At 46.4% G+C, this 26341-nt stretch overlaps 10 protein-coding genes across 10 annotated transcripts; 5 read left to right on the top strand and 5 right to left on the bottom strand.

Annotated features, from left to right (window-relative positions):
• The first annotated feature begins 534 nt into the window (after positions 1–534).
• Positions 535–3543, top strand: POJ06DRAFT_274213 (P-loop containing nucleoside triphosphate hydrolase protein). The gene is made up of 2 exons (XM_056189610.1): positions 535–2263; positions 2313–3543. Exons 1-2 carry the CDS (start codon positions 635–637, stop codon positions 3414–3416), a joined length of 2733 nt encoding a protein of 910 aa, XP_056045388.1. The 5' UTR covers positions 535–634; the 3' UTR covers positions 3417–3543.
• On the bottom strand, positions 3544–7146 carry POJ06DRAFT_248295 (SNF2 family N-terminal domain-containing protein). Its single transcript, XM_056187019.1, has 5 exons — positions 6928–7146; positions 6792–6872; positions 6696–6741; positions 5716–6633; positions 3544–5659 (listed from the first exon to the last, which is right to left on the bottom strand). Exons 1-5 carry the CDS (start codon positions 7024–7026, stop codon positions 3717–3719), a joined length of 3087 nt encoding a protein of 1028 aa, XP_056045387.1. The 5' UTR covers positions 7027–7146; the 3' UTR covers positions 3544–3716.
• A 28-nt stretch (positions 7147–7174) lies between these two features.
• On the top strand, positions 7175–8492 carry POJ06DRAFT_73981 (uncharacterized protein). Its single transcript, XM_056191482.1, has one exon. It carries the CDS (start codon positions 7358–7360, stop codon positions 8270–8272), a length of 915 nt encoding a protein of 304 aa, XP_056045386.1. The 5' UTR covers positions 7175–7357; the 3' UTR covers positions 8273–8492.
• On the bottom strand, positions 8321–10177 carry POJ06DRAFT_288772 (uncharacterized protein; the record flags this gene model as incomplete). Its single annotated transcript, XM_056190305.1, has 11 exons — positions 8321–8885; positions 8908–9026; positions 9048–9142; positions 9179–9310; positions 9353–9412; positions 9440–9578; positions 9615–9656; positions 9690–9926; positions 9948–9958; positions 9983–10035; positions 10060–10177. The coding sequence occupies 11 exons, from the start codon at positions 10175–10177 to the stop codon at positions 8767–8769; spliced, it is 1125 nt and encodes a 374-aa protein (XP_056045385.1). The 3' UTR covers positions 8321–8766.
• Positions 10178–11720: 1543 nt separating this feature from the next.
• POJ06DRAFT_248292 (uncharacterized protein) lies at positions 11721–12088 on the top strand (the record flags this gene model as incomplete). Its single annotated transcript, XM_056187018.1, has 2 exons — positions 11721–11919; positions 11973–12088. Coding segments are annotated over exons 1-2 (184 nt in total), but the record flags the coding sequence as incomplete, so codon positions are not given.
• Positions 12089–13055: 967 nt separating this feature from the next.
• On the bottom strand, positions 13056–13547 carry POJ06DRAFT_236581 (uncharacterized protein; the record flags this gene model as incomplete). The annotated part of the gene is made up of 2 exons (XM_056185906.1): positions 13056–13466; positions 13521–13547. 2 exons carry the CDS (start codon positions 13545–13547, stop codon positions 13056–13058), a joined length of 438 nt encoding a protein of 145 aa, XP_056045383.1.
• A 1267-nt stretch (positions 13548–14814) lies between these two features.
• POJ06DRAFT_236580 (IEC3 subunit of the Ino80 complex, chromatin re-modelling-domain-containing protein) lies at positions 14815–15615 on the bottom strand (the record flags this gene model as incomplete). The annotated part of the gene is made up of 1 exon (XM_056185905.1): positions 14815–15615. The coding sequence occupies one exon, from the start codon at positions 15613–15615 to the stop codon at positions 14815–14817; it is 801 nt and encodes a 266-aa protein (XP_056045382.1).
• A 945-nt stretch (positions 15616–16560) lies between these two features.
• POJ06DRAFT_194677 (Alpha/Beta hydrolase protein) lies at positions 16561–17633 on the top strand (the record flags this gene model as incomplete). The annotated part of the gene is made up of 5 exons (XM_056184962.1): positions 16561–16845; positions 16896–16912; positions 16969–17001; positions 17061–17083; positions 17134–17633. 5 exons carry the CDS (start codon positions 16561–16563, stop codon positions 17631–17633), a joined length of 858 nt encoding a protein of 285 aa, XP_056045381.1.
• Positions 17634–20116: 2483 nt separating this feature from the next.
• Positions 20117–20836, top strand: POJ06DRAFT_266540 (uncharacterized protein; the record flags this gene model as incomplete). The annotated part of the gene is made up of 2 exons (XM_056189157.1): positions 20117–20660; positions 20712–20836. The coding sequence occupies 2 exons, from the start codon at positions 20117–20119 to the stop codon at positions 20834–20836; spliced, it is 669 nt and encodes a 222-aa protein (XP_056045380.1).
• A 1127-nt stretch (positions 20837–21963) lies between these two features.
• POJ06DRAFT_248272 (uncharacterized protein) lies at positions 21964–22703 on the bottom strand. Its single transcript, XM_056187017.1, has one exon. The coding sequence runs from the start codon at positions 22302–22304 to the stop codon at positions 22092–22094; it is 213 nt and encodes a 70-aa protein (XP_056045379.1). The 5' UTR covers positions 22305–22703; the 3' UTR covers positions 21964–22091.
• Positions 22704–26341: the final 3638 nt, after the last annotated feature.

The following is a 26341-nucleotide window of genomic DNA, read 5'->3' as shown; positions in this document are numbered from 1 at the left end:
CTTCGTCTCGCTGCGCTGTACCTAATCAAGAATAAACGTCCAAGGATTAATAGCCGTCGAGCAAACAGATGCATGCAGGTACTCTGCCTTGGACTGGCTCCTAGATGCATTTCTCGATACATATTGCTACCGGACCGATACACCTTAGCTTTCGTATCCAAACAGCAACCTTGACCGGCAATCTCCCGCTACCTGCTTGGAGCAAATCGGCGAACGATTTACCGTAGAGACATAGCCTGTCGTAACTGACCCAACCACAGCATGAACCCGAAGCGTCTCCGGCAAATACACAATAGAAACGTAAATCTACCAGAGCTATTATGTGCTTGTTGTAGCACAGTTTCTCGCACTTCATGACAATTTCAGCGCATATAGAGTGCTTGACAAGTTTTGGGTTCCAGAGGTGCTCGAACTGTGTGTTTCTGTCCCCCTGAAGTCCGGTGTGGCTTTCGTAAATGCCACGTGATTTCAACCCTAACATCGAACACGCAGCCGATAACCTGCCTACGCGTGTAAACTGCTCCACGCGTTTTGCAGAGATCACTACGGTGGTGGTCGACTCAGCAATCATCTATATTTCCCAGACAGTATCTTCAGCCAGGAGCTCTAAATGTCGAGAGCATGAAAGTCTGATATGAACGTCCAGGAAGACGAAGACTTTGGCTTCTCATCGTCAGACGAAGGCGCACTCCTCGAACTGGCAGTCAATGCGAGCGATCCCGTTCCTCGACCGTCATCGTCGGTCTCACAGCGGAGCAATTCATCTGTGACAGAAAGTTCACTCAATGACGCTGATACGTCAATTTCTAGTATGTCCCGGATGAAGCAAGTGAATCTATTTGGCAAGGCTGTGGGTGCCACCGCAGCGAGACATGGGCCAGCGATACGAAATCCATATGTTCGTCGGCTTCCCGGTGAATTCGCCCCATCATGGGCTCCACGTCCACAGATCTCCCACCATTCATTGAATCATGCAGCGTTAGACACGTGGATATATCCGACAAATGTGGCAATTAGAGACTACCAGCGCAACATCGCCGAACGTGCTCTGCTAAATAACGTGCTATGCGCACTACCTACTGGTCTGGGGAAAACCCTCATTGCAGCCGTGGTCATGCTAAATTGGTATCGATGGACAGCGGACTCGAAAATTATATTTATGGCGCCCACGAGACCTCTTGTTGCGCAGCAGGCAGAGGCCTGCTACAAGCTTGTTGGAATACCTCGAGAGGACACAGCTATGTTGATTGGCAGTGTTGCGAGTCCAGCAGTGCGGGAAGGTATTTGGCAGGAAAAGAGAGTGTTTTTTGTTACGCCTCAAACGATTGACAATGATCTGAAGCGTGGAGTTGTCGACCCAAAGAAGATTGTCTGCTTGGTCGTGGATGAGGCACATCGTGCTACTGGGGACTATTCCTATGTGAAGGTCGTGCAATTTATTCAACGGTTTAACAAAGAGCTCCGGGTGCTAGGCCTCTCAGCTACTCCTGGATCGTCAGTAGAAGCCGTGCAGAACGTTATTACAAATCTGAATATATCACACGCGGAGATCCGAACGGAAAAGAGCGAAGACGTGGCTCAGTATGTGCAAGGCGTAGGCGTGGAGCACATAACCGCCGATCTGCCACCCGATGGTCAAGAGATTTTGGATATGTTCGCCGCATCACTTCAACCTTCACTGGACCAGCTGGTCAACACTGGTGCATACTTCATAAGAGACGCCGCATTGATAAGTCACTACGGTCTTTTTAAAGCACGTGGTGATTTCCGGCAAGCGAACACCCGACCCGGTCAAAATCGTGGCGGTCTGCTGTTCAAAGTCGACGCATTGTTTGGGTTACTTATTCCTCTTGCGCACGCTATGGGATTATTAAAGTATCATGGAATCAAGCCATTCTACAGTTATCTCCAACAGTGGGAAAGTGGAATCAAGAAACCCGGAAAATACGTTGGCGAACTCCTCAGGACTGATCAGTACAAGCGCCTCAAGCATCGTGCTCAGCAAATTATTAGCGCGGACACTTTCGTTAGTCATGAAAAAATCAATTTACTCGTGGCTACACTGGTTAACTATTTCACGGATGAGGAGGTTGCCGCAGACAAGTCGAAGGTTATCATATTTTGCCAATATCGTACGTCCTCGGCAGAGATCCTCAGAGTGCTCGAGGATGTGGAGGATGTTAAGGCGCATATGTTCTTCGGACAGAGTATGTCAAAAGACATCGACGGTGGCGAGGGTATGTCACAACAAGAGCAGCAACGGGTATGTACGGACTCAGTTTCGAGTTTGCAGTCTGCTAATTAATATTCAGATTCTGGACGACTTCAAGGCTGGCAAATATAACACGTTAGTGGCAACCTCGATCGGTGAAGAGGGTCTCGACATTGGTCAGGTGGATATGATCATCTGCTATGACGCATCTGCCTCGCCCGTTCGGGTCCTTCAACGAATGGGACGGACCGGTCGATTCCGGAAAGGCCGAATAGTCGCTCTTTTGACTGAGCGCGAGCAAAGTAAATGGCACGAAGCTCTTGCAAAATATGAAGAAATCCAAGAGGCAATATGCAATGTATCCTCTTTCGAGTTCCAACCTTGCCAAAGGATATTACCTGACTCTATTACCCCTGAGATTGAATTGAAGCATATCGACATTCCAGTTGAAAACAAAGCGCCGCCGGAACCTGTTACAAACTCGTCCGCCAAGAAGTCTAAGCTGAAACGATCCGCGAAGAAATTCAATATGCCAGACGGTGTAAGAACAGCATTTACTACAGCATCAAGACTGCTATCAGATGACATGGATGATAGTACGCCCAAGAAACGGGGCCGCAAGTCAAAATATAATCAGGAGAATTTGGATCCGAATTCAGTAGACTTGCTGAGCCTCAAGAGACGCAAGTCCGACTCAATATATCCAACGTTAGTCAAATCTAAACAGGAGATGGACAATACGGACTTTGGTCTCTTGACTCCGAAAGAGGAAAGTAAGCTAAAGCAGCGATATGCGCGGGTCTATGAAGCGTCCGTCACTCATATTCACAATCAAGAATATGACCCGATTCTGGAGATGGTAGAAAACGATGGCAAATCCACAGATGTGACAATACGGCATTCTAAGCGAACACAGCAGCTGCAGCAGTTTGTGAAGCATGTAAGCCACAATAACGTAAGCATAGGGCCACCTCAGGCGGAAGACGCAGTTCCCGGTCCATGGGATAGTAAGAAAGTTGTTGCCGGAAGGCTTTTAGGTGAAAAGTCTCGGAAGGAAAAAAGGACAAAGTCGTCAATGATTGATATTGATCTCAACATTCCTAGTTTCGACCTAAGTCAGGCCACCGACAAATTCAGTTCTGATGACGACATGCTGGATGTGCATAAATTAATAGACAAGCACAGCCGGTCAGGAGTTGATTGATTACTGTGTTTCTACAATGTATATCCCTTAGCTATCCGGAAGGGGAGTAAAATTGTGCAATTGAAAGGGATTTGTAATATATTTGGAGTAAAATTGTGCAATTGAAAGGGATTTGTAACATATTTGTACCAAATGATACCTTCTAACTCGAAAAACCTCTGTACATGTCCACTATCTCATCCCTCACAAACGAGCGACTAGAATATTGACAAATTTCTCTATCCTAATAACAAAACATGTCATACCATACTAAAACAATTCACTATATCGTATACATCATTATAAAACGAACGCGAGTTCTTACTTCTTTGAAACACGGCCGCCTTTCTTTGGTTTCTTTGCAACTGGCATCTCCTCTTCTTCCTCATCACGTTCACGATCCTTACCACGCTTACTGGGTCCCTCGACTTCGCGTACAACGGACGTGATCAAGGTTGAACACCGACGTGACAATTCGAGCGGAGTGCGAGAAAGGAAGAACCAGTCAAATCGAAACATAGGTGACGTTCTAATGGCGTCACGAATCAAATCGTAAAGGTTTTCTCTATCAAGGCCGAGTTTGTCTAGTTGCACAAGCAAAAACCTATCTTCTTCTTCGGTGTAGACCTTCTTTGAGTTATTAATCGGATACTGGATCTGGAGCTGCTGTAGTGGCGCTCGGTACTTTTCAATCTTCTGACGGAGAAGTTTCTGCTGATGGTTGAGCTTTCGAGTACGCTCCTCTCCGGCCTCGATTTGCGCAATATACTTGTCGTAGCCATCGATTTCTGAAAATCGTTCCCAGAAAACCTTGCTATATTCCTCAATCTCCTCATATGTCTTGCCTTCGAACTCCGAGGCAATGCCCTCGAGATCGTCACGTCCGTATTTCGCGTTCAGCTGAATAAAATGTGTGAAGTCTCTTCGTGACCAGTTGCTGAAACCTTCGTTTGCAAGCTGCCGCTTTTCCTCCTCTTCCATCTCAGTCAACGGTTCAGACTTGTCAATTTCCTGCTGCTCCAGCTCTCGCTCAGCCTCGCGCTCATCCAAATCCTCTTCCTCACCTTCAGGCAAAGGAACCTTATATCCCTGCTGTTTTCGGAAATAAGCGGTCTCTTTCTCATGCAACTCAATCAACCTAGGCGGATAGAATTGATGATCCTGGGTGTGAACTTGTTTGGGTGCTCGTGGAGCTTTGGGTGGACCAGCTGTCCGGCCGCCAGTCTGCAAAACGCCCTTATAGTACTTGTCAACACTGTATGTCTGCTCCTTTCGCTCGCGCTTGCTAGGATTAATCCAATTTAACTGAATTCCTTGCTTTCGCTTCGCAAAATCTTCACCATTCCATTCGTATGCAGAATCCGAAGTGAACTTCTGAAGATCATCAAGACCAAGCTTCGAGTATCTTGCGTTCAGCTCAGCCGTTCGCTCCTCGGACTTCTTCAAGATGTCGTCAATATCGTCCATCGAGGTCAGAGTTCCACTATTAGCTTTCTGGAAAACAGCCTCAGCACCGTGTTGAATCATAGAGAGCAACTCATCCTTTGAAGCTGCGTTCTTCGCTTGATTCTGTGACCGACCTTGTTGTATAACAAGCTGGTCCAAGCGTAACTTTTGAGCAGCGCGTTCCAACACTTTTTCTTCAATAGCATTTTCGGTAACGAATCGGAATACAACGACCTGCTTAGTCTGGCCAATACGATGAGCGCGATCCATAGCTTGTAGATCAGCCTGAGGGTTCCAGTCCGAATCGTACAGAACAACTGTATCTGCAGTAGTCAAATTGATACCTAGTCCTCCTGCTCGAGTCGTAAGCAAGAAAATGAACTTCTCGGAGCCAGGTTTGTTGTACTCGTCGATGGCGGTGATGCGATCCTCATGAGCGGTGGAACCATCGATTCGACAGTACTCGTACTCCCGGAACAAGCAGTAGTCTTCTAAGATATCCAACACCCTGCTCATCTGAGAGAAAATTAAAACACGAGAACCCTGGGCTTTCATCCTCTTGAGCAACTTGTCAAGCATAATCATCTTGCCAGTATTCTGAACCAGATGCTCATCCGTGGTGTACGGAGGACCAGGCTCAGCACCCTCGAAAAGATATGGATGATTGCAGCATTTGCGGAGCTGCATGACAATGTTGAGAAGTCGTGTCTTAGACTCACGCTTGCCACCAGCACCATTGACAGCATCAATATCCTTCTCCAAAATCTTCTGGTACCACTTTACTTGCATATCCGACATACCGACGTAAACATTAATTTCTAGTCCTGTTAGCTTCATTCCTGCAACCTGCAACGTTCAGAATAATCAAACCAACCTTTCTTCGGGAGCAGGGACTTCTCTACATCAGATTTGACTCTTCGCAGCAAGAAAGGTCGCAAAACTTTATGCAGCTGTTGAACCACAGTATCCTGATCAGAGTTCTGACTCTCGAACCACTGATCGAAGACATTGGAGTCAGAAAACACGTCGGGCAGCAAAAAATTGAGTAATGCCCACAGCTCGTGAAGATTGTTCTGTAACGGAGTACCAGTGATAAGCAGGCGATTTCTGGAGTTGAAAACACGAATGATCTGCGACAGCATAGAATCTTCGTTCTTAATACGATGCGCCTCGTCGACAATGATGTACTCCCAGGCAAATTTGTTAAGATGAGACTTCTCTCGTAAGATCATTTCGTAAGATGTGATGCAAACATCAAAATCGCTAGTCAATAACCGCTCGTTAATGAGCTCCGATCTCTGTTCTTTGTGGCCCTGAAGCACGAGTATGTTAACATCTGCAGTCCATCTGGCAAACTCTCTGGACCAATTATCGAGAGTCGATTTAGGAACAGCAATCAAATGAGGGCCCTTGACGCCTCGAACATAGCGAAGATATCCCAAAAAGGAAATGGTTTGTAATGTCTTGCCAAGCCCCATCTCGTCAGCAAGAATTCCTGAGATGCCATTCTCGTGCAGAGAAATGAGCCAATTGAGACCCTGGACCTGATAATCACGCATAGTACCATTAATGAATGATGGCGATTCGGTAAAGACTGTAGTTTCCGATTCTTCCTCCGCCTCATCCTTCATAAGCTCCGCGTCCTCCTCCTGCTCTGTCTTTCGGTGGCGATGATCAGAGGAGGCGTTCTTTCGTGGACGTCCCCGAGAAGCCTTAGAATCTGCTTCATCGAGAATCTGCTTGATTTCGTGATCTTGTTGTGCTCGGATGTCGATGAAATGTCTGAATAGATCTGTTGCAGCAAGATTAGACGCCGCCGACCAAGGGCAACTCATTCGACAAGATCAAGCTTACCAGTCAAACCGATCAAGTATCGAAATCGTCGTGCCGAATCAATAAGCTAGTTTCATTAGATATATTCCAACTTTTACGCGCGCGTGGCGAGCATACCTTCTGTTTATCGAGTTGTTTCTTCTTCGCCTGTAACGCCTGCTTCCGCTTAGTTTTCTCCGAGGCGGGAGCCTCTAGTTCCTGTACCTAATCAGTACCACGATAACTCAACAATGCTGTCACTGCATAAACATACGGAGTAGTAGTCTGCATCGTCAGTTTCCGAAGGCGCGACAGTTGTCGGCAACGGACTGGTATCGGACGCGTCATTGTCGGGTAGCGCCGGCGGCGACATTATAGTAATTGTCTACACTGATCGTCTAAATAAGAAAGAAGCGATACAAATTTAATCCGGATACGATTGTGATTGAAACGTGACGAAGTGATGAAAGAGGAGAATGGCGACGAAAGATAGTTGAAAAAGTGTATATCCTGGGATAATCCTCAACAAACGCAACAAGAAATATCGTCGCCACGTGCACCGCCACAGTAGATTTTGGTGCTACATATACGTCGTAATTGGACTGATATTATACAGAAAAGCCTCTAATTATATAGCGTTTTGACGCTTATGATTTGGAGCAAACGCCACAACTCACAGCCCCGGACCCCGGCGGCTTAACACAATGACGTTTACCACATATCTTACAGTGGAAAACTTGCAGATCATAGTTCATTTAAACATCGGCTGGAAAATATTGCATTGCCGTCAACGACTATTTCCGCGGGCCAAACAGAATACTACGACGGAGGAGATGGATATGTCCTCTTTTTCTTCTCATTTGCCCACTTCTGCCGGAAAATTCGAGACCACTCCTGACGACGAGTCACAGCTATTGTCCACGTTCAAGGCAGCTGCTGTTGCGGTGACAAAGCTTTACCGCGCCGCAAACCAGGACATATCGCGGGCAAAAGAGCAAGGATATTTAGAAGCCATTGATGACGTTCTGGCCATCATCGCGTCCGGTCAGGATGTATATGAATGGGCTGTACAACGGAAGTTTGGATCGGGTGTAGAGTCAAACTGCATGAAGGACGAGCAAATGGGCGACAGGCCGGCTCAATCAAAGTCAGATGAGGCACGTCAGGACTCACAAAACCATGACCGGCTGGAGCCACGTACTCAGCAGCATGGCCAGTCTCAGACGCAGCGATCGAACGGGATGGACTTCACCATGACTGGCGCGGAATTCACTTTCCGATCCGAGTTGCAGCTTGATAGGTCACAACCTCTTCCGTCCGACTCAGCGGTAGCGAAGAATGCGAGAGATATCTTAATGATAACTCCTGATGATATGCTATTTCACGCTGTCTCAGCTCAGTTGGAAGAAGAGCAGCGGATCGAGCAAGATCATCTGCGATCGCAACAGCTCCAGCAACAGCAGCAGAACTCATATCAAGGATTTGAACAGCTCCAACAGACCATGCAATCTGGGTTTGAAATGGGAAACCTAAATACCATGAAAAGGCGAACGGTTCCTCACAGTGATCAATTAGATTCGCCAGAAGGCAAAATGAATTTCAAACGACATAGATATTAAACTGCAGAATCATTGTTAGATAATAGGATATGTATATATTGTATCATTTTGACGAAGCATTTCCGGTGGATTAATGTTTACTTTGTTTTACGGGCTCTTAATGTAATGGACGCATCTGCTTCTCATGTGCACATTTAATACGTGATATTGCGTTGTAACAGCTGTGTATTTTCAACGTCTTACTACATATTATAGGCTTCCAACGCTTATGACATACTCTTGTAGAGATTAAAGCCAATAACACTGCGATGTCACCCATGTTTCGCACAACTTGCCCCTCAGACATAGATTGGACTCGCAATCACTTTTTTAGGCGCCCTGTCCACTGTACGACGCTGCGGTTGAGGATGGAGCGTTTATCTTGAGATTAAGCAGCGTATTTCAACACAGATCGCAATCCCAGATCTGGTCTACTATAATTCCGCTCTGTAGTTTAATCAAATGACCATGATCGTCACTGCACCAGTGCAATTCAAAATCTATTCTGGACTCTATCATTCCTCAGTCTTGGAAAGTTCCTGCCAGTTCGCAATAACTGTGCTAGCACACAAATCTGTATTAACGCCAAAATTCTCTGGTATTTCAAACTCTATAGTAGCACCTTTCCGACTCTCTATCATGTCATCAGCGTGAACCGTCTCCTCCTACGACACGGTACACACCATCAAGTTTAAGCAAATAATTGTGAAGATGAGCTAGACTTATCCGATCACTACACATAATCCTTTGAGTCTCCATATCAACGGCGATATAGCTCACAGGACTGACCAAGTACATTAATTTGCCGAATTGAGAACATGGTCGACCAAAGTAGAGCAAATTGTGAAATCCTCGTGCTGTAACCTGTTGTGCATCCTGAACTACTAGATACTTTAGCATGGTAAGTCTTCGAAATTCTGAGAGCACATCATCCGTGACAGTCGATCCGACAATATACAGTCTCCAAATATTTAAACCGATCAGTGATATAGAACTCCAACTTCTTCCCATCCGGAGTAAACAGTCTCGAAAATTTAAGCGCTGTGTTTCCTGAGATATCTAGCTTCCTCAGTGACCGCCAATGGCATTGATTCAAAGAACAAGCAAAGCTTCATTATTGTAGGGATAGTTTCGCAGAGCAATCTTGCCCAGTCTGATATTCTGTTCTGGCAAAGAGCGGGGAAACACGTTGCAGCCATCGACGACCAGCGTGGAACAAGTCATCGGGATTGTCGGCATTGTAGAAAACGTGCAGTTGAGCAAACTGACACTTCGTAGTTCTTGCATGGCTTCCAAATCAAGAAGATCAGACATAATCTTTAACCCGCTGAGATGCAGCGTTTTCAATCGTGAAAATATTAACAGAATTGTCATCGAATCCCACGTCGGGAGCAGCATTCGCTTCCTTTTGCTGATAGTACTCTGACCTTCAAAACACAGCTCTTCAAGGCTAGGACACGTTGGAGGCGTAGTGACTGTCCATAACATGAAGAACGTAGCTTTATGAAGCGTCGAGTCTTCTGAGAAATAAAAAAGCAAGCTTTGGAGTGATTCAAACATCCCAGATGTAATGTCACACATTACATGGTTGAATGCACAGACGTCAATCTTTAGTGCAAGAATATGTGGTAGTCCTCGAAGGCATCGGTACTCTGCGGATAAGGATGAACTTAAACTAAGGTGTGTTCCGGCACACCGCTTGATATACTCTGATATGTTTGCACCAGATACACGGTTATCATCATGACAGAGAGTAACATACGACCATAATGGCGGACACCCCACTACAAACGCCTTCCATTTTCGACAAACTTTGGTGCATTGAATTATGTCTTTGAGCGCGAGCGACAGCAAGATATTTACAAATATCCCGGGTGGAAGTCTGGATAGAGGATCATGGCTTGTGGGATTATCATATTCAATCATATTCAACAACGACTAGTTATGTCTGAACGGCCGTTGGAGACAAACTGAATACTGTGGCCATCTAGCATGACAGCGATTACATGAATTCGTTCTCAAGAACTGACAACAATTGTACTTTGATGACGATGATATGAGTCCAAGTCGCAAATATGAAAACGCGTAGGAGTCGTGCAGGAAGTCGTGAACGGGTCTAATCGCAGATACTACACTTCACTAAGAACGATTTAAGCTCCTTCGCTTGCGTACAACACGAAGTACTCTTCAACGAAAACTACGAAAATTCTTTGCATTCAACTACTTTGATCTAAGTAGTTTATTACCCCATTTTCCCTAGATCGCTAGACATCCATGATAGCAACGCTGGATCCAGCTGACAGTCACTGGTGTCAATCAAACAATAATAATAATAATTAAATACACACATATACTATGCACCTGCCCCTTCCCCTTCCCCTTCCCTTTGCCTTCGCTTTGCCTTCTCGTTAAGGCCTCTGGGCACGCGACGGCGCATCGCTTCCGCTCGATCGCCTCGACGTCGGCGTTAACTTTAGATTAGTCGAACAAACGCCTCATCTTGCTATTTTCTATCCATTGCATCGGTTTACTGCGTCATCTGACCCGCCGCACCTTGGATTATATTTGATTTATTTGACATTTGATTTTATTCTACCATCCATGTCCATGTATATCCCATGCATATTATTGTATGCTTGCTGAATTAAGACTACTGGAATTTGAATTTGCCTGAGACTACTACCACCTTGCTCACTTCTGCATCTCTGACTGTCTTGAGCTTCGGTTACTGAACAACTCTACGCATGTTCTACCGCCTCAGAATTGAACAACCAAGAGAGTAATTATGACTTACTCAGTGCAGGGAGAGACTTGTTGGGTTCGGACGTACTCAATGAAGGCAGATACAATGAGAAGGTTGATGGGTGATATGTACGAGCATGAGGATAGCGTACGATTACAACAAATTGTTTAGACGTATCTTGGTGAAGAGGTATATCGATCCTAAAGCAAAGCATGGTTATGTATCTGTTTAGTCTGCTGATTTGCCGATATCGCATCGTTGATCATATCGGCAGTAGCTCTATTATAAACGATGCTTTCAAATCAAACAAGTCATCACTCAACTCTTGAATGTTCGTGTTGCTAAGTTACAACATGTCATCATCACATGGCGGCGTGTGAGTCCTAAACAGCCCAAGGCACCCTAACCCAATAAAGCCCTCCATCGCATCAGTCGACTTCATAACCACGGACTATCTCTCTGTTGTCCTTAGCAAGTTATGATTCTACTTCACATTGCAGTGCGATAATGCTTGCGTTTCGCTTTTATCAATTCCTGAAATTTGGTTCCAGTAGCTTGTGGAATGCGTCAGTACTCTTCTCCGATCTCTGGAGACTGCGAATTCGACTTCTACCCACACGTGTCCTGAATCCGACTCTGTCGTGACAAAAATCTTTGGATCAATCAACTTGGTGCGAAAGCGGTCATATTGATATGTCTTAAAGAAGTGCCACCCTTCAAAAATCCTCCAACTGCATACGCGTATATCAAAGATGCCGCTGCGGAGGTTGACAACATGGCGGAACACGTGGCTGATGCCATGGTGCACAACTTAAAGCGAGGTACTTATGATCCAATTGAATACCGTGGTCACATATGGGCAGGGAAACTGGACGAGGTATTCGTTGAAGTCTGGCGGGCGGGTGACGAACAACCTGTCAGAAAGGTGAGCAATATCATACTTTGTGGAACCTGACTGCTCACATCATGTTGTTTCAGTGGCTTATTAGTCACGGACGCGCCAACCGTCTTCCCAAAACAATTGGGCTTAGGATAAGTGATTTTTTTCCAGAAGATGAGTGGGCCACCAGCAACATCCCGGATAGTAATGTTCCGTTTTACGGCGGTCGCGACGTATGGGAATTCCTCGCGGACGCCATGGAATGGACCGCAAATATGAGGTTTATTAGGTTCGTTAAGTCTTTGGGTTTGCCAAGAAATAGCTTGCTTGTTAATTGTTATAATCAGTATTAGTAATCTCATATAGCTGCAATATAGTCCTAATAGACGTAGACAGCGATAACACTTCCGTCTCAAGCTAAAACCTGGCAGTTGCCGCTGAATGTACAGTACAACCACAAGGACTGCTAATTTCGGTGGTGCGGCGCTGCTTTGCTTTTGCGAAGCATTTCAGCCGCAGCTAACCGGCTGTAACCCCACGTAATCATACTATTCCTTCGATTAAATGCCGCTGCAGTCGGATCGCAGTCGCAAGTAAATGACTTCATTCAAATAAGCAATTATTATCCAATTCAAGGCTCTAATTTAACACGCCTGACAAATACATAGCCAAAGTGGACCACTAACAGTAATTATGCCTCTATATCTCACGTTTGGAGAAACCTCCATGCACATTTGGTTCTCAACTCCATATGGATTCCTGGTATGAGTTGTAGGGTCCGGCAGTGTAAATATTTCTGCGTTACACAAAGTAATGGCCGACGGTCGTAATCATACAGTTATAAATGAGGTTATATTAAAAGACTGTTACTAGATATAGTCCCATTAACCAATGCGGCTCTTTCAAATCATTCCCAGATTCTACAGTAACTACCGAATAAAATTCCACAACAGGAGAGATAATCTGGTTACATGCAAAGAAACAATGACGATTCGACCGTAGACATGTTGTTGGCCATCTAGGATGACTCGTGGGTGGGCACCTTCCGCCACTCCAGCGATGAAGCGGACGACGCAGAACACAAGCCATATACTCCATATCACGACAAGTGACGCTATAGTCGTGACATATCCAATATACGATTCCATACTTGGAAATTTTGATAATCTCAGTGCAGTGACTCAACGGATAATGTCCTCATCGATCCATCTCTTCAAATATAGTCCCGCTGATGTTCGTTGGCCAGGGCTAGCACCAAGACCAGTGCCCGGAGATGCGTTGGAATCGTGGGAAGAGCTATTTCGAGTTAAGAGGGCCGCGAGTAGCACGGCACACACGCAAACGACGACGAGTAGGATGATAGCGAGTAACCAGAAGACATTTGAGCGAATACCTAAGATCTTCTTGGGGACCGGCTCTTCCGACATCTCCACTCCACGTTCATTGTCGACCTTGTAGTCATAGGTAATAGTATCTGTTGGCAACTGGCCGTCATATATCCTGGTGCTAGTGAGATGAGATTGGGAAGGAATTGCGACATCTGCGAGAGTAGTCGCGTTGGAGAGCATGGACGCTGTGCGCTTGAGCTCGGCCTAGACTATGAAGTTAGAATGCCAACCATGGCATAATTCGAATTGGATAAGCACCTCGTATGAATGGCTGACAGTGGACATTGTTGGGTTGAAGGCGATTACTTGACGTATTGTCGACAACTGGAATAGATTTGGCAGGATTCAGACTTATCGGGAGCAGGGAAGAATGCTAAGTGATGAAGATTACCACAAGGACACAGCGGACAAAGGCAGACTATATATAGTTGAGAATTGGCAGCACAGAACAGGCGAGGACAGCAGACACCGTTGGATGAGGAGATGTATCGTGGTGACAGTGGATTGGGAACGCAGAGTGCAGCCGGAACATATGTGAGGCGTCCAGCTGAATTAGTCGACGACGCAGAATGCGTCATCGTGAGCGCCGCGAAATCGCTTTTGACGCAGTCTTAGACAGTGATTCGAAGGATTTGTGCCTGCAGAGATGGCTAATCTGTACGTGAGTAATAATGTGTCGGGTAAGCCGAATGAAATAATGGCACTAAGCCAAATATGGCTAGCAACAAGCTAAAGCAGCCACGCGTTACACGCGTTCTGAACGCGTAAGCAACAGCCGTACGAGGTGACGCAATTTCTCGATACAATTCAATTAATCCGATGCAACGTTTTACTGCTAATTCATATCGGCTTACGAACGGAGTTATCGGAATTTATGGGAAAAAATCATTGGCGTGACACGAATTTTATAAGAAAAAGAATTCGGGGTTTTACTCTTTGTCTCTGCCAATGTATTCTAATTGTCATTATCACTTCCGGCCGTACAGCTCGATGGCGAAACCACGCCGCTGTCGACCCATGACGAACTTGCGTGTTCATAGATTATGGGGAATGCTGTCTACCTTATTCCGTCAATGACCAATGAGTCGTCCACGGGTATTCCGATAATCAATGTTGTGTCACCACATCGTTATTATTTGCCTGCTCTATTCAACTCGGTGTTCTATACTGCGAATGAGTCTCTGCCATGGAGAACGTGCTTTGGCCGAATTTTCTTCTCGCAGTCCACTTCAAATCTGATACCGAGAGGCTACTTATAAAATACTCACGTCCGTCATTATGTTGTAACGCACCCGTGTACGCAGTCTAGCAAGAGCTTAATTTCCGGTTGTTTGTTTCCGAACATCACCCAACGCAAGCCGCGAACTTTTGCTATCATTTCGCAAGGCTCGAGTCCTCAATCAACGTGGCGAAGGTGAGGTTATTTTGGGCTTTGATCTGAGCTGGGTTCAGATGACCTTCGACAATCTATCAACTATCCATATAGTACAATAAACTAAATAAACAGATAACGCCGATCCACACAAGATGTACAATTAAATCCAATACAAAATCAGAAGTCCGAGTCATAATCGTCTTGTAAGAGTAATATCTCATCTTTCAAATATTGCGGTGTACTTGGTCTCTGTAACCTCGTGCGATCAACTCCAGATTCCGTAGTACCATTAGCATGTCCGTTATTGCTTCCATTCTGCTTTCCACTGGTTTCTTTATTTTCACTGGGATTGTCCCCGCCGCCATCTTTTGCGACTTCAGCCGTTGCTTCGCCATTCTCCATGACACTACATGCATCAGCATCTACAATCCACTTCAAAACTTTCGCCTGCCGTTCCTTCTCCTCGTCCACATCCTCAATACCTAATCCCCCAACCTGAAACTGCTTGTTGATGTGGGGCGATTCTGACAGATCGATCAACATGTCCAACAGCCTAGCGTTCTCTGCATTAAGTCTCCTAATCGTCCTCTTCGCCGCAAAGTCCTTCCCCTCCAACTCCTCATTTTCCCGCATGACAGTATCAAAACGCAACCGTAATTTCCGATATTTCTTTCTGAAAGATTTGTACGGTTGTCTTGCGACACTGCTCCCTGCCACGACGGCCGACAAGCCCGAAGGAACCGGGGATGCTGTTCCCCTTATCGCGGCAGCCAACGAAGGCTGATTAGGCCGTACAGATTCAGGCGAAACGTTCCATTTGTCGGATACCGCAGGCCAATCTGCAGCTACGGCTGGCGGTGCTCGATGTTTGGTCGAGAAACTCTCCGGTGAACGATCGCCGGCCGGTGGCGGCGTAGACGACGCCGGAGATGCTAATGTCGACGCAAAGAACGACTGCGGTTGTTGTGGTTCTGACATACGGTGTAGTCACTAACAGTGCCTCTAACACGAAACAATTAATAGAGTGAGTATAATTGCGGTAATCGGCTGGAAATCTGATCTCGAGGTCAGCTGACTGACGGAAGCCTCGTAAGCAATCTAATCTGAACCGAGAAATGTTCGGGGTTGGACTCCAGGTTTCAATTGAAAGGTTTCAGCTGACCGCATTAAATGGGCAAACGTCTGTGCATATTCGCAGGGACTTCCGGGATGAGGATGACGTTTGACTAGCTTGCCGTACTGTTATAGAATAGAGGAAAATATACATTCTTGTAGCTACTGCTTAGATGCATCTTTCCAAGAAGGATAGGGCGATAGGCCAATATTGCGATTTGCGTGATCTATGGTGGCCGTTTTTACAAACCTAAATGATTGCTTTTGATTCAAGTGGTCGTGCTGACCGCCTCCAGTAACCAAGTCACCGGACAAACCGGATAAAGGACTAATGTAATGCCGCACTTCTTCCACACTTCTTAAATTTGTACATAAAGACTTCGGAGTTTCTTCTCGGAAGCGCGTAAGTCTAGACAAGGATTCACCGGGTTTCCGCCAAGCTTTCTATAACACGTAAACCGTTCTAAACACCATCATGTTCCTGTTATTTGTCATGAATATATACATATACATATGAGAGGCCAGCTTCTTGGAGCTGGCCGTTGTTGCTTGTGACCCATGGCACGGCGTAACCACCAGACATTTTTGTTGTATTTCTTGCTAACTTTGTATGTCTGGTCGGCCGTCTAATACAAGTAAGTGTGCATTCCTGACGGCTCAATTGGATAACCCTAACCTTCTCGTGCTATTCGAGGCTCGCTGCAGTACCCCTACCCTGTCAATTATTTAGTTGGAACTTTCGCCAAGCCGCTTCTTGTTCGGTATCCCGATCAACTCTCTTCAGCTGGGTGTAATTCGACATATTCAGCAATGCCTGCTCCACAGGACGTTTTCGCTTTGCCGGATGATACGCCACGATCAAGCGAGACGATCGTGAATATTGCCGGAATTTTGGTTCATTTGTACGGAGTCAAGGAATTGACAGCGGAGCAAGCGAAAGATACGACAGTTCTGTTTCATGCCCATGGACGGACTAGATCATACAGAGATTCAGAGGCAGTTGCACATCAATTGCTCTATACACTCCTAGAGAAGGGACATACAAAGGGGCTAGTCGTTGCAACATTCGACAACCGGAATCATGGTATTCGGAAGGTATCTATAATATGAACTTTGGACGAGAAAGTCTGTTTACCATCTTGTAGATTGATGAAGTTTCCATGTAGGTGCACAACGCCCGATCTGTTGGTGTTCGTTCTAACATGGCGATTCTTGCAGCCAGTCATGGACGAGTGGAAATCCCAAGCACGCGTGCGTTTCGACCAATGGTATTGCATATTTCACGGGCTAACTGAACTGACATTGTATAGGCAGGATATGCTCTCCATGGTCGGTAAGGTACCCAATGGACTTTAACTGTGCTCTGTATATTAACTGCCATAGACGGCATCGCGATTGATATCCAAACTGTCATGACCTATCTCGAGAGCTACGTGGGCGACCTATTCACTCCAACACAGTTCATCGCATCAGGTGTGTCTCTCGGCGGTCACGTCACCTGGAACCTGCTTGGCAGCGACACCCGCATTCAGATAGGTATTCCAATCGTCGGGTGTCCAGATATGACATCTCTCTTAATTGGACGTCTTGGTAAATACACCAGCGTTGTGCAAGTCCCAGAAGGAACCAAGGAATGGCCAAAGCCAATAGAAAAGCTTTACGCGTCTAGGGATGAGAACATCAGCAAAATTGAGGGCAAAAATATTTTGGTTCTGAATGGCGCACTTGATACTCTAGTGCCAGATAAATTTACGAAGCCGTGGATAGAGCAGTATGCGGCTGCAAATGACGTCACATATGTTTGTCAGGAGGAGAATGGGCATTATTTGTCGTGGCGGATGATTGACGAGATTACTGAGTGGCTTGCGCCGTTTTTGAATTGATTACATTGCACAAGTCTAGTCAACTGATGGTTTGCGAGGTTTTTGAATTGAGTACATTGCACATTAAGAGTATCAACAATTGTCCCTTCGGGTGGCAGAAAATATTTCTTAATGCATTGTGCTAACAGTATCCTTCAATACTGTCCTCAGACTTCTTTTATTTTAGCAAGATGTTCTAACGACCATCAATTCGGGGACAATCAAGCAACTGTCTCCGTTCTATTAGCACAAACTTGCGCAAGTCGCACGCGGAGTTTTGAGTTAAATACAGTAGGGCTTATCTCTCGGACCGCTGGGTTTGCCACGACAGCTGCGACGCCGAAATGTGGGTATGGCTGGAAGTATAGGTTAACTGGCTAAGAAATGATGCATCTGTTGTGATTGTCGCTTCAGAGAGCAGTGTATTTATACTCTAACCTAAAGCTGTGAGTCCCAGTTAGCTTCAAGTACACCATGTTGTTCGGCCGCCGCTTCCCGCCGCTTCTCTCGATCCGTAGTATCTTGTTCCGACAGAGAAATGTTCTGTCGCTACTCGAATGAGCAGCTGCGAGACCAGAGTCTCCTCATGCCGACCTACCGATGACAACGTGGAAATTAATGCCGTAGAGCAAAAGCCGTACCTCATCTTGAATACTAGCATGGTCTCCATCGTCGCTCTTATGACAGCACAGGGAACTGCGTGGTATAGAAATTGCAACCTAAGGTGTTGTGATTGTCACTCTTGAGAAATCTGGGAAACCTGTGACTCTCATTAGACCAGCTATGATTTGCAACCAATGTGTCATTATTGCACACCGAAATTGGGGCATATAGTTCCTCTGCCGCATCTTTCAGTCGGAAGGAATTTTCCTTGGACAGTGATATATCCAGTCGCTGGTCCAAGAGACAGCGACGGACGAACCGCAATGCGCACTCAAATCGATCGACTTCGGTTTGTGAGAAAGCAAGGACATTGTCAAATGACATTAGTTGTTCCTGATGATGTGATCATGCCCGGAGTTGATGCCTGGCAGAAGCCCACAGGATTTCGGGTCAGTTAAGTGACACACGGTGACAAGCAGCCAACAACTGCATTAAGCAATGTTCCACATACTTACCTACATAATTCTTCATGGACTCCCGTGTTATCTCACCATTAATACGACAATGAGTACACCTCTGGCGATTGACATCTCTGCAGCTGGGTCATTTGATAATAAAGTCGCAGGCCACGACGGCGTTTTGCAAGATCCAACTAGTTTTGAAGAGGATAAGTTTTCCTATGCTAGTGCTTTGGTTGTATTTCTAGCTATATCTTGGATATCGAGAATTGTGCAGTTTGCGGCCCGGGTTTTGTTGTGCGTCCAAGTCCTCTATTTCGGTGGAGAGACTCTTGTCTATTCGGTGCGCTCTAGCTTCGCCAACACTGCCAATTTTAATGTTCTTGCGACACTATCTCTTTAATTCTATCGATGTCCAGTTTGTTTGTGCTTTTATTAATACATCTTACGTGTTTATCGATCATTTATCGAGTGGAAATTGATTTAGACTGTGGAAAACAGCCGGTCGCTTTGAACCTGTCCGGATTTGAAGTTAACCATAGAAATTCCGGGTTGTGAACACAATATAAAACAGTTTGATCCAAAATAACCCTTATCCACGCCCACATTTTGGCACTGACGACTACGGTTGCTATGGAATCCATTATCACGTATTATTATTAATCCCGCGAGCAGCAGATCCTTCGGAACCAATCCTGTAGCCCAAGTCATAGGTTAGGGTTGTCAGTCACACAAAACCCTTCTAAGCGATGGCCAAGTCGTGATGACATCACTCGGCGGCATTGGTTTTGTCCACGCAGGAAATTCCCGGCCAACTTGCCCTTGGCAGCATCTTCGTGCCAGACACAGCTGTGTGGGCCTGGACGCTGTCGTTGTCAGTAAGCCGGAATAAATCATTAGTGATGAGGAGTAAGCTCTTATCAGACGTGATAGCGCGGCTTTCGAGCTAGATTGCCCGGTTGTACCGTGATGAAGCTTATTTTTGCTGCATACGCCGTTCAGGCGGTGGGCGATCGAGACGACAACCGAGGGCCGATGGCAAGACAGATATTATGATATACCGACTGACTGGATTGATATAGACAAACCGACTGACCGATACGCAGCTTGTCTAGCTGGAACCCATGAAATAGAGCCAGTTCTATAGTGTATGCTAGTTATTGGCGGTGGTGTGCGACGTCCGCGTACGAACTGTGCGTAGGCAACCCGGCCAGACACTCCGGATAACCCTATGCGGTCAGCAGAAGTGGCACGGAAGCGTTTGCTCGAAGAGCGTTGCATACGCATAATACCCTAACCCCAACACAAACGCGAGCACGGCGGATGCCCCATCCGCTTGAACCTACTCCTCGCAAACCTTTGTCTTTCCAAACAGTTATTATTATCAATTGCAAAGTACACTTTATTGGTCCAAAAATATTTTAGGAGTGGTGGATTTTGTCGATGAGTGCGCGACGACTGATTTTGCGTCAGAAGAAGGGGGACATGCTTAATGACGACGAGATGCGGATATTGGAGGAATATAGACTGAAAGAGCGTATCCGGCAACGCCAACTGCGCGTCCGGAAACATAAAGAACTTTCGGATGCAAAAGCCACGCAGCAACAGGATAATGATAATAGGAATGTCATGGATATAGTCAGCATATTACAAGAACTGCCCTTTGAACGGCGGCTGCAATCGAACGGACGCCCGGCATTCGACTTGGCGGCGCGAAATCGGCAGTACAGCGAGGAGAGTCAGGACCAGAAGGCTAGCTCTGATGAGGGAGTATCCACCAGCAGCAAAGGAGATGAACATCCGGAATCTTCAGACGGTCGGTCGTCGGTTGATGATACGACCAAGACAAGTGCCCATAGCGACAAGAGTTCAGGCGAAGACAAGAAGCCAAAGACAGAGGTAAACGTCAATAACCCAGATCCGCTTGTTCCGTACACTGTCCTGATCCCGAAATCGGCCATTGGGGCCTTTTACTGTGTATATTGTGGTATGTACTTTACACAGGTCGCTCGATGTTGCTTTGTTGACGACGTGATAGCGTTCATGGCAGGCCATTCAATAGCTCCGCCTCCGCAAGGTGGCGAACAACAGTATTTCCCAGGCCAGAAGATGTTTATGGCGCCGCCACCCCCGCAGATGCCATCATCATTTAATTACAACTAAAATTACGTAATCTGCTATTTCATAATGTGTTTCAATGGTGTACTTGTGGTTACGGTTGTATATTATGGGTCTTTCAATAAAGGTTACATGTCATAAATCGACTTTGCGTATGAAAGATGCACGACTAGCAAGAGCAAAGCGTATCAGTGTGATAGTTGATCTCAGAGTAATGAAAGCAGTTGGGTAGCTTATTGATTTCGAAGCAAGCGGATCTTAAACTTGCCCGGGATCCCACAGCAATATCTCCAGCACGATCGCTATTCCGGAACTACGATCGTTTACTGCCTTGATTCGCCTGGAAATAAGCTGTTCCCAGCTGGAATTATACATTGGAGCCAATACAAACGACAAGCGAATTTAAGTGTATTCGATTCTCACGCGAACGACCAATCCGGAAATATGACCCAGTTATGTGGCGCGAAATATACAAGATATTAGTCGAGTTTAGGTGAGCGGGATTGTTATATGTCTGGCGTAGAGTATCGGGATTGCTCGTCATAATCTCTTGGAAGCCCAAAGGTTCACAGTCAATATCTCTTTACTGAAGCAATTCTAATTGAGCACCAAGGCTGACAGCAGCATAGTACACTTCCTCATCTTCATCTCTACTTGGCTCGGTTCGGTTTTGCACAATCCTACCACTGGGACCCGGGTCGAGATATCTTTTCGTCCTATCAGCTAATCCCGCATGACCAAACGATGTCGTTCCGAGGTTATGGGACATTGCTCACCAAGCTGAGTGATAGTGAGGTGCAACCGAGTGAATCCGTCTCCACTTGACAACAGGAAGTTAGGCTAGCTGGTGTCGCGGTTTTAGAATATCAAGATTGAAACATCGTTTAACATGCACTCTTCACGAGAATAGTGTAGAGACCATTTGTGCCATACTTGAAACACGATATCCCGCGATCATGTTGTGCAAAAGTGACATATCAAAAAGTGATGTCGACGAATTGAATCTCTCATAGGACTGCGAGACTGGTCGCAGACAGTAGGCTCCTCCGAGATCGATCTGGTCATACGCGCAGGGACGGGGGCATGAGCAGTACTGAGCACTGTAGGCTCCCATTTACATTAGCTTGCTAGCAAAAGAAGAACTAATGGAACTTATGTCTCAAATCTTAATACTATTGTCTGCAGATGCTATACACCATGTGACCTGTGTCGGTCAAAACAAGGAATTTGCCTGCTCGCCGCCCTCTGGCTCGACGGCCCCCTGGAGGTACGCATTAGTCATGACGTTAATTATTTAGAATTACCTCTTTCCAAAAAGAATTAACGGAGGGCGCGTGCAGCTGTCATCCATATCGATGTTCGATCTCGATCTCTGTCTTAGACGTTCCGGTCCAGGTGCGCAAGATGAGACACTGACGCTGGACTGGGACAAGCTCTTACTTACAAGGGACAAGAGCATGTACACTGACGATAGGGCAGACTCCATTGCCCTCGCATACATTGGCCAACTCATGATCTAGTTGGTCGCCGTCATCTGACCGCTTATCGGATTCGAGACCTGCACATTTCTCTTTTGGTCCTGCCTAGAGTTACTTTCCCGTAGTAGTGGTAGCCAGCGTGTGAGCTGATTTGCCAAGCCGGCCCCGATCTGCCGCTGCTGTCAGACTGAGCATCCTTGTCTGCAGTGTCGTGTGTCGTTGCAGGTGTTCGACTTCAGCAAGCGTGCGAACATACCGGCCAGAGTAGTTTGACGGTTTAAAGTTCGCCGGAGATCGAAGTTTACACGTGCGCGAAACGAGTAGACATCTGACTTCCGATCTATTACGTGGGCATGGCCAACGCCACCAAATTTCGTACACCCGACCTACTATAACCGATCATTCTGCTATCCTGTTACTCGTTGAGACTGCTCTCTTGTAACTCATTTATAAGCCTGTAATATGGAGTAGCGATGTCACCGATGTCATCTCGACGCCTGCACGGACAGTTCCCTATACCAGTCAGGCTGGATTGCCAGTTCTTGCGCATCACTTCCAAAATCTTGCCCCTCCCTCTGTGACCTCGATCACGACATACGTATGGCGGGAGGCCATTTAGAGATGGTGTCGCCAGCACGAAAAACTTACAAGTTGCTTTTTTTCCGGAAATTTTCGTGCGCTATAATTTGGCTCTTGGGAGGTGGCTGGATGGGACCACATGTCGCACGATAATTTGAGAGTTAGAAGAGTTAAGCTCTTCGCGAATGCGATTCCGGCCGCACCGCACGGCGCATTTTCCGGAGGCGGCCGACGAAGAGAGCACCGAGACGGTATTAGTCCTTTGAATAATCATTCAGTAAACCGACGACGGAGCCATCCCATCAATTGATGACTACGACCAAGTTTTGCGTCCCCATTGCTGTGCTATGGGCGTGGCCCAGAAATTTGGCAAAAGCTCATTGTGTCGCAAGCCAGAGTTGGCAAGCCATGTTTCTTACTGCCTCGAGAAGCGTTGAGGGCGAACCAACACTGTGGAACTCGGCGACAGGTAGCCGTCCACAAATCACAAATCGATCACGCCAGTTGTCACACTAGGGCTAAGTAACGATAGGCTTGTGACCGCCAGAGCGATAACAAACTTCTCCCCTCCAATCAATAACGGTGCGAAGACTGGAAATCATCAAGGCTGGCTGACCTTAGGCGCGATCCAAGAATAATTCGCAACCTCTGCCGAAGCCTGCTCCGGCTGGATCAAATTGACTGGCTCATGCCTGCGCAATTTATGCGCCATGGCGCACTGCCAACCACAGAGGCCCGAGCACAAGCGACTGCTGTCGCTCCGTAATTAGTGAGGCTAACAACCGCCGTCTTCGTTCAGTAAGCAAGATCGGGGCGGATTGATGTAGCTATCTGGTCGTTAGTGGACGAGCTAAAACTGCTCAAGACTATAAGGTTTAAAGCTTGCTTGGCACATGCAGGTGCCCTGCATATCTGAAGTTTGACAGATCGTACAGATCGTATACTGTACCACGAGGTGAAACAAACTGGGGTAGCCACGGGTGACGTGAAAACGTGAGTTTGACACCTGCGGGATATCCCCTAAATCATTTCCCGATTCGCGAAGGATAAGATTTGCTTACCCGGACACTCGGGCCCTCGAACCGTGTTGCCGTTTCTGGACTGGCTAGCATAAAGGTCGAGGGTGCATGCAATTGTCGCAGCCCAACAGCTTTTAGGAAATTTTTCAGTCTGATTCACTGGATATGTTGACTTCAGAGCTTAGCACTGAAAGTTGCTTTCGGCGCAAAGAAAAGACTAGTAGATCTGCTGAATATGCAGAATGTACTGGTCACAGAGATCTCCTCGTCGGTGATCTAGGTGACGAAATCTTGTTAACCGTACCTGCGTGATTGTCATTGGCTAATAGTTGGGGCATCAAGTAAACTGGGGTCAGGGAATACTCAGATTCTGTCGTGAATCTCGGAGGGCAGCGCGATCGTCCGGCTTGCAATCGGGGTCGGCCGACCGACCTTCCTTTCATGACGCAGAAATAATTAAATGAATGCTGAGACTTTAGAAATTACCTTTCTTAGGGAAAAGGACTACATCTACGATATGCTGCTATTGTAACATAGTTATTAAATTACATTCAAATATTTCCCATGTTCGGCGTCTTCAGCAGAGTCATTTTCATCCCTTTGTCAGATCTCACAGCATCTCTCATGCCGATAACGATGAGTAAATGTCTCCAGCAGCGCCTAGTCCAACACCGTGGCTTCGGTCCCTATCCTGTGATGCCATTCTTTTTGGGATAACTCTCTATAGGCAGGCTTGAAAGCTTGGAAGTTTGCGCGCAAGCCATACTGGCGCCTCGAAAGTCTGATAAGACTGGTGGTTTCCGGCTCAGTCGATAGAGCGTTGTTGACACCCGATCTGCGTTAAATACAAGGGATAGGAATTGCGCAAGAGAATTTGATCTGCCGTAATCGCTGAGAGAGCGTCATCTCATTTTGGTCACTCATAGATATTGATGTCCACCATATATTATGTGATGTGCGCTTTCGCGCTCTGTTCGGACTGCTGTCGGGAAAGTGTAAATTGGGCAAAACCCAGTTTCCGAACCACCAACAAGGTAAAAGTCTATTAAACGCCGCAGTTGCCAGGTGGAAGGACTATAGGCAACGACGGCTCGAACTAGCAAATTCGTCACGGGACTGGGTCAAGGGCAGTTCTAGAATATATCTTGAAGGTATAATTCTAGGCATTGGTAAGTGGCCGATCCGACGCTTGGTTGAAAGAGCCACTATTAGTTATCGGACGATGACAAGCTCGGGGATAGGAAACACTGCCGGCCACAGACCGCTAGTGATTACTTGCATCACTTTGAGCTGCAGCCACTTGTTCCGACTAAGCGTACAGATTAAGCTCATGGATGATTTATTACCGTGACCTGCTCTTTAGTTCTCGAGTTTTCGTTCGGCTTAGAGATCCATTTGCAGAATGCGGGGTTACCAGATTTAGTGTTTTGTGTTCTCGATGTCCAGAAACAGACTCACCTCGGCATTATTACGACCCCGAGACAGAAATATTGCACATAAGCGATTATTGTCGCCGTAATAGCCAGATCCACCTTGACGCGTCATACAAAGTATTCACCGTGTATGCATTAAAACAACTGAACAAGGTGTAAGACATGAATAGGATAATGACAGTTCTGTCCTTCTTTGTCCAACGAAAATAAAACGGCGCAAAAGCCTGTGACGTGATATTCGACGGTGCTTGACTCAGCTTAGTTTGTAGTAGACCACTAGCAGGATGATGGGCTGTTTGCTAGTATAGTTAGCAGCAGGTGACCCGTATTGGCAATTTGGCAAGGAACGTAATTTCATATCCGCCTGCTCTCACAACCATCTTCTTCCAATTTACGGATTCGCACGTCTGAGATTCGTAGGCAGGCGCAAACTGTACCATTTGATCTCTGGAGAGCCGAATTGCTGCAAGTGGGGACATACACAGAATATTCAGCTCGGAGAATTGCGAAGTCGTCAATAATTACGCTGCCTATCTTGGCTAATTACGCGGCGCAGTCGGTCAATGTTGAGGCGGAGCCGCGGCCGACACTCTAATAACAGGTTGGGAAGTTAGCGCTATCGCAGCAGTTACCTGCAGCCACTATCACGTCACCACAGTAGCTGCCGGTCACTAATAAAATGGACTTAGATAGTTTGCGCTTTCGCAAGCACCTTCATCTTCATCAACCTGAAACCAACAACAAGGTCAAACAGGGTAGAGTTGGAATAGTTGCAATTGCAACTGTTCTTATATTGCAATTAATACCGAACCATGTCGTAATTGTTTGACCGACCCACTAACTGGGAATATCCCGGTTGTGATAGAGACTTGGATTGATTATCTCAGACCTGCAGTTACGGGACGTGAGAGGCTCGGTGATTAGAGTCGTCGGCTTGCATCGCGGACATTCGCGCGATCAGCAGCGCAACAGCCATGCGCAAGCAAGACGCTGTCGACTGACACTCCAGAATCATGGCCTCGTGGAGGGAGGTCTGAATTG

Source organism: Lipomyces tetrasporus, assembly GCF_029532465.1.
Source record: "Lipomyces tetrasporus strain NRRL Y-64009 chromosome Unknown POJ06scaffold_3, whole genome shotgun sequence".
Lineage (NCBI taxonomy): Eukaryota > Fungi > Ascomycota > Lipomycetes > Lipomycetales > Lipomycetaceae > Lipomyces > Lipomyces tetrasporus.
Note: the sequence above shows the minus strand (reverse complement) of the source record. Positions and strands in the feature narration are given on the sequence as shown.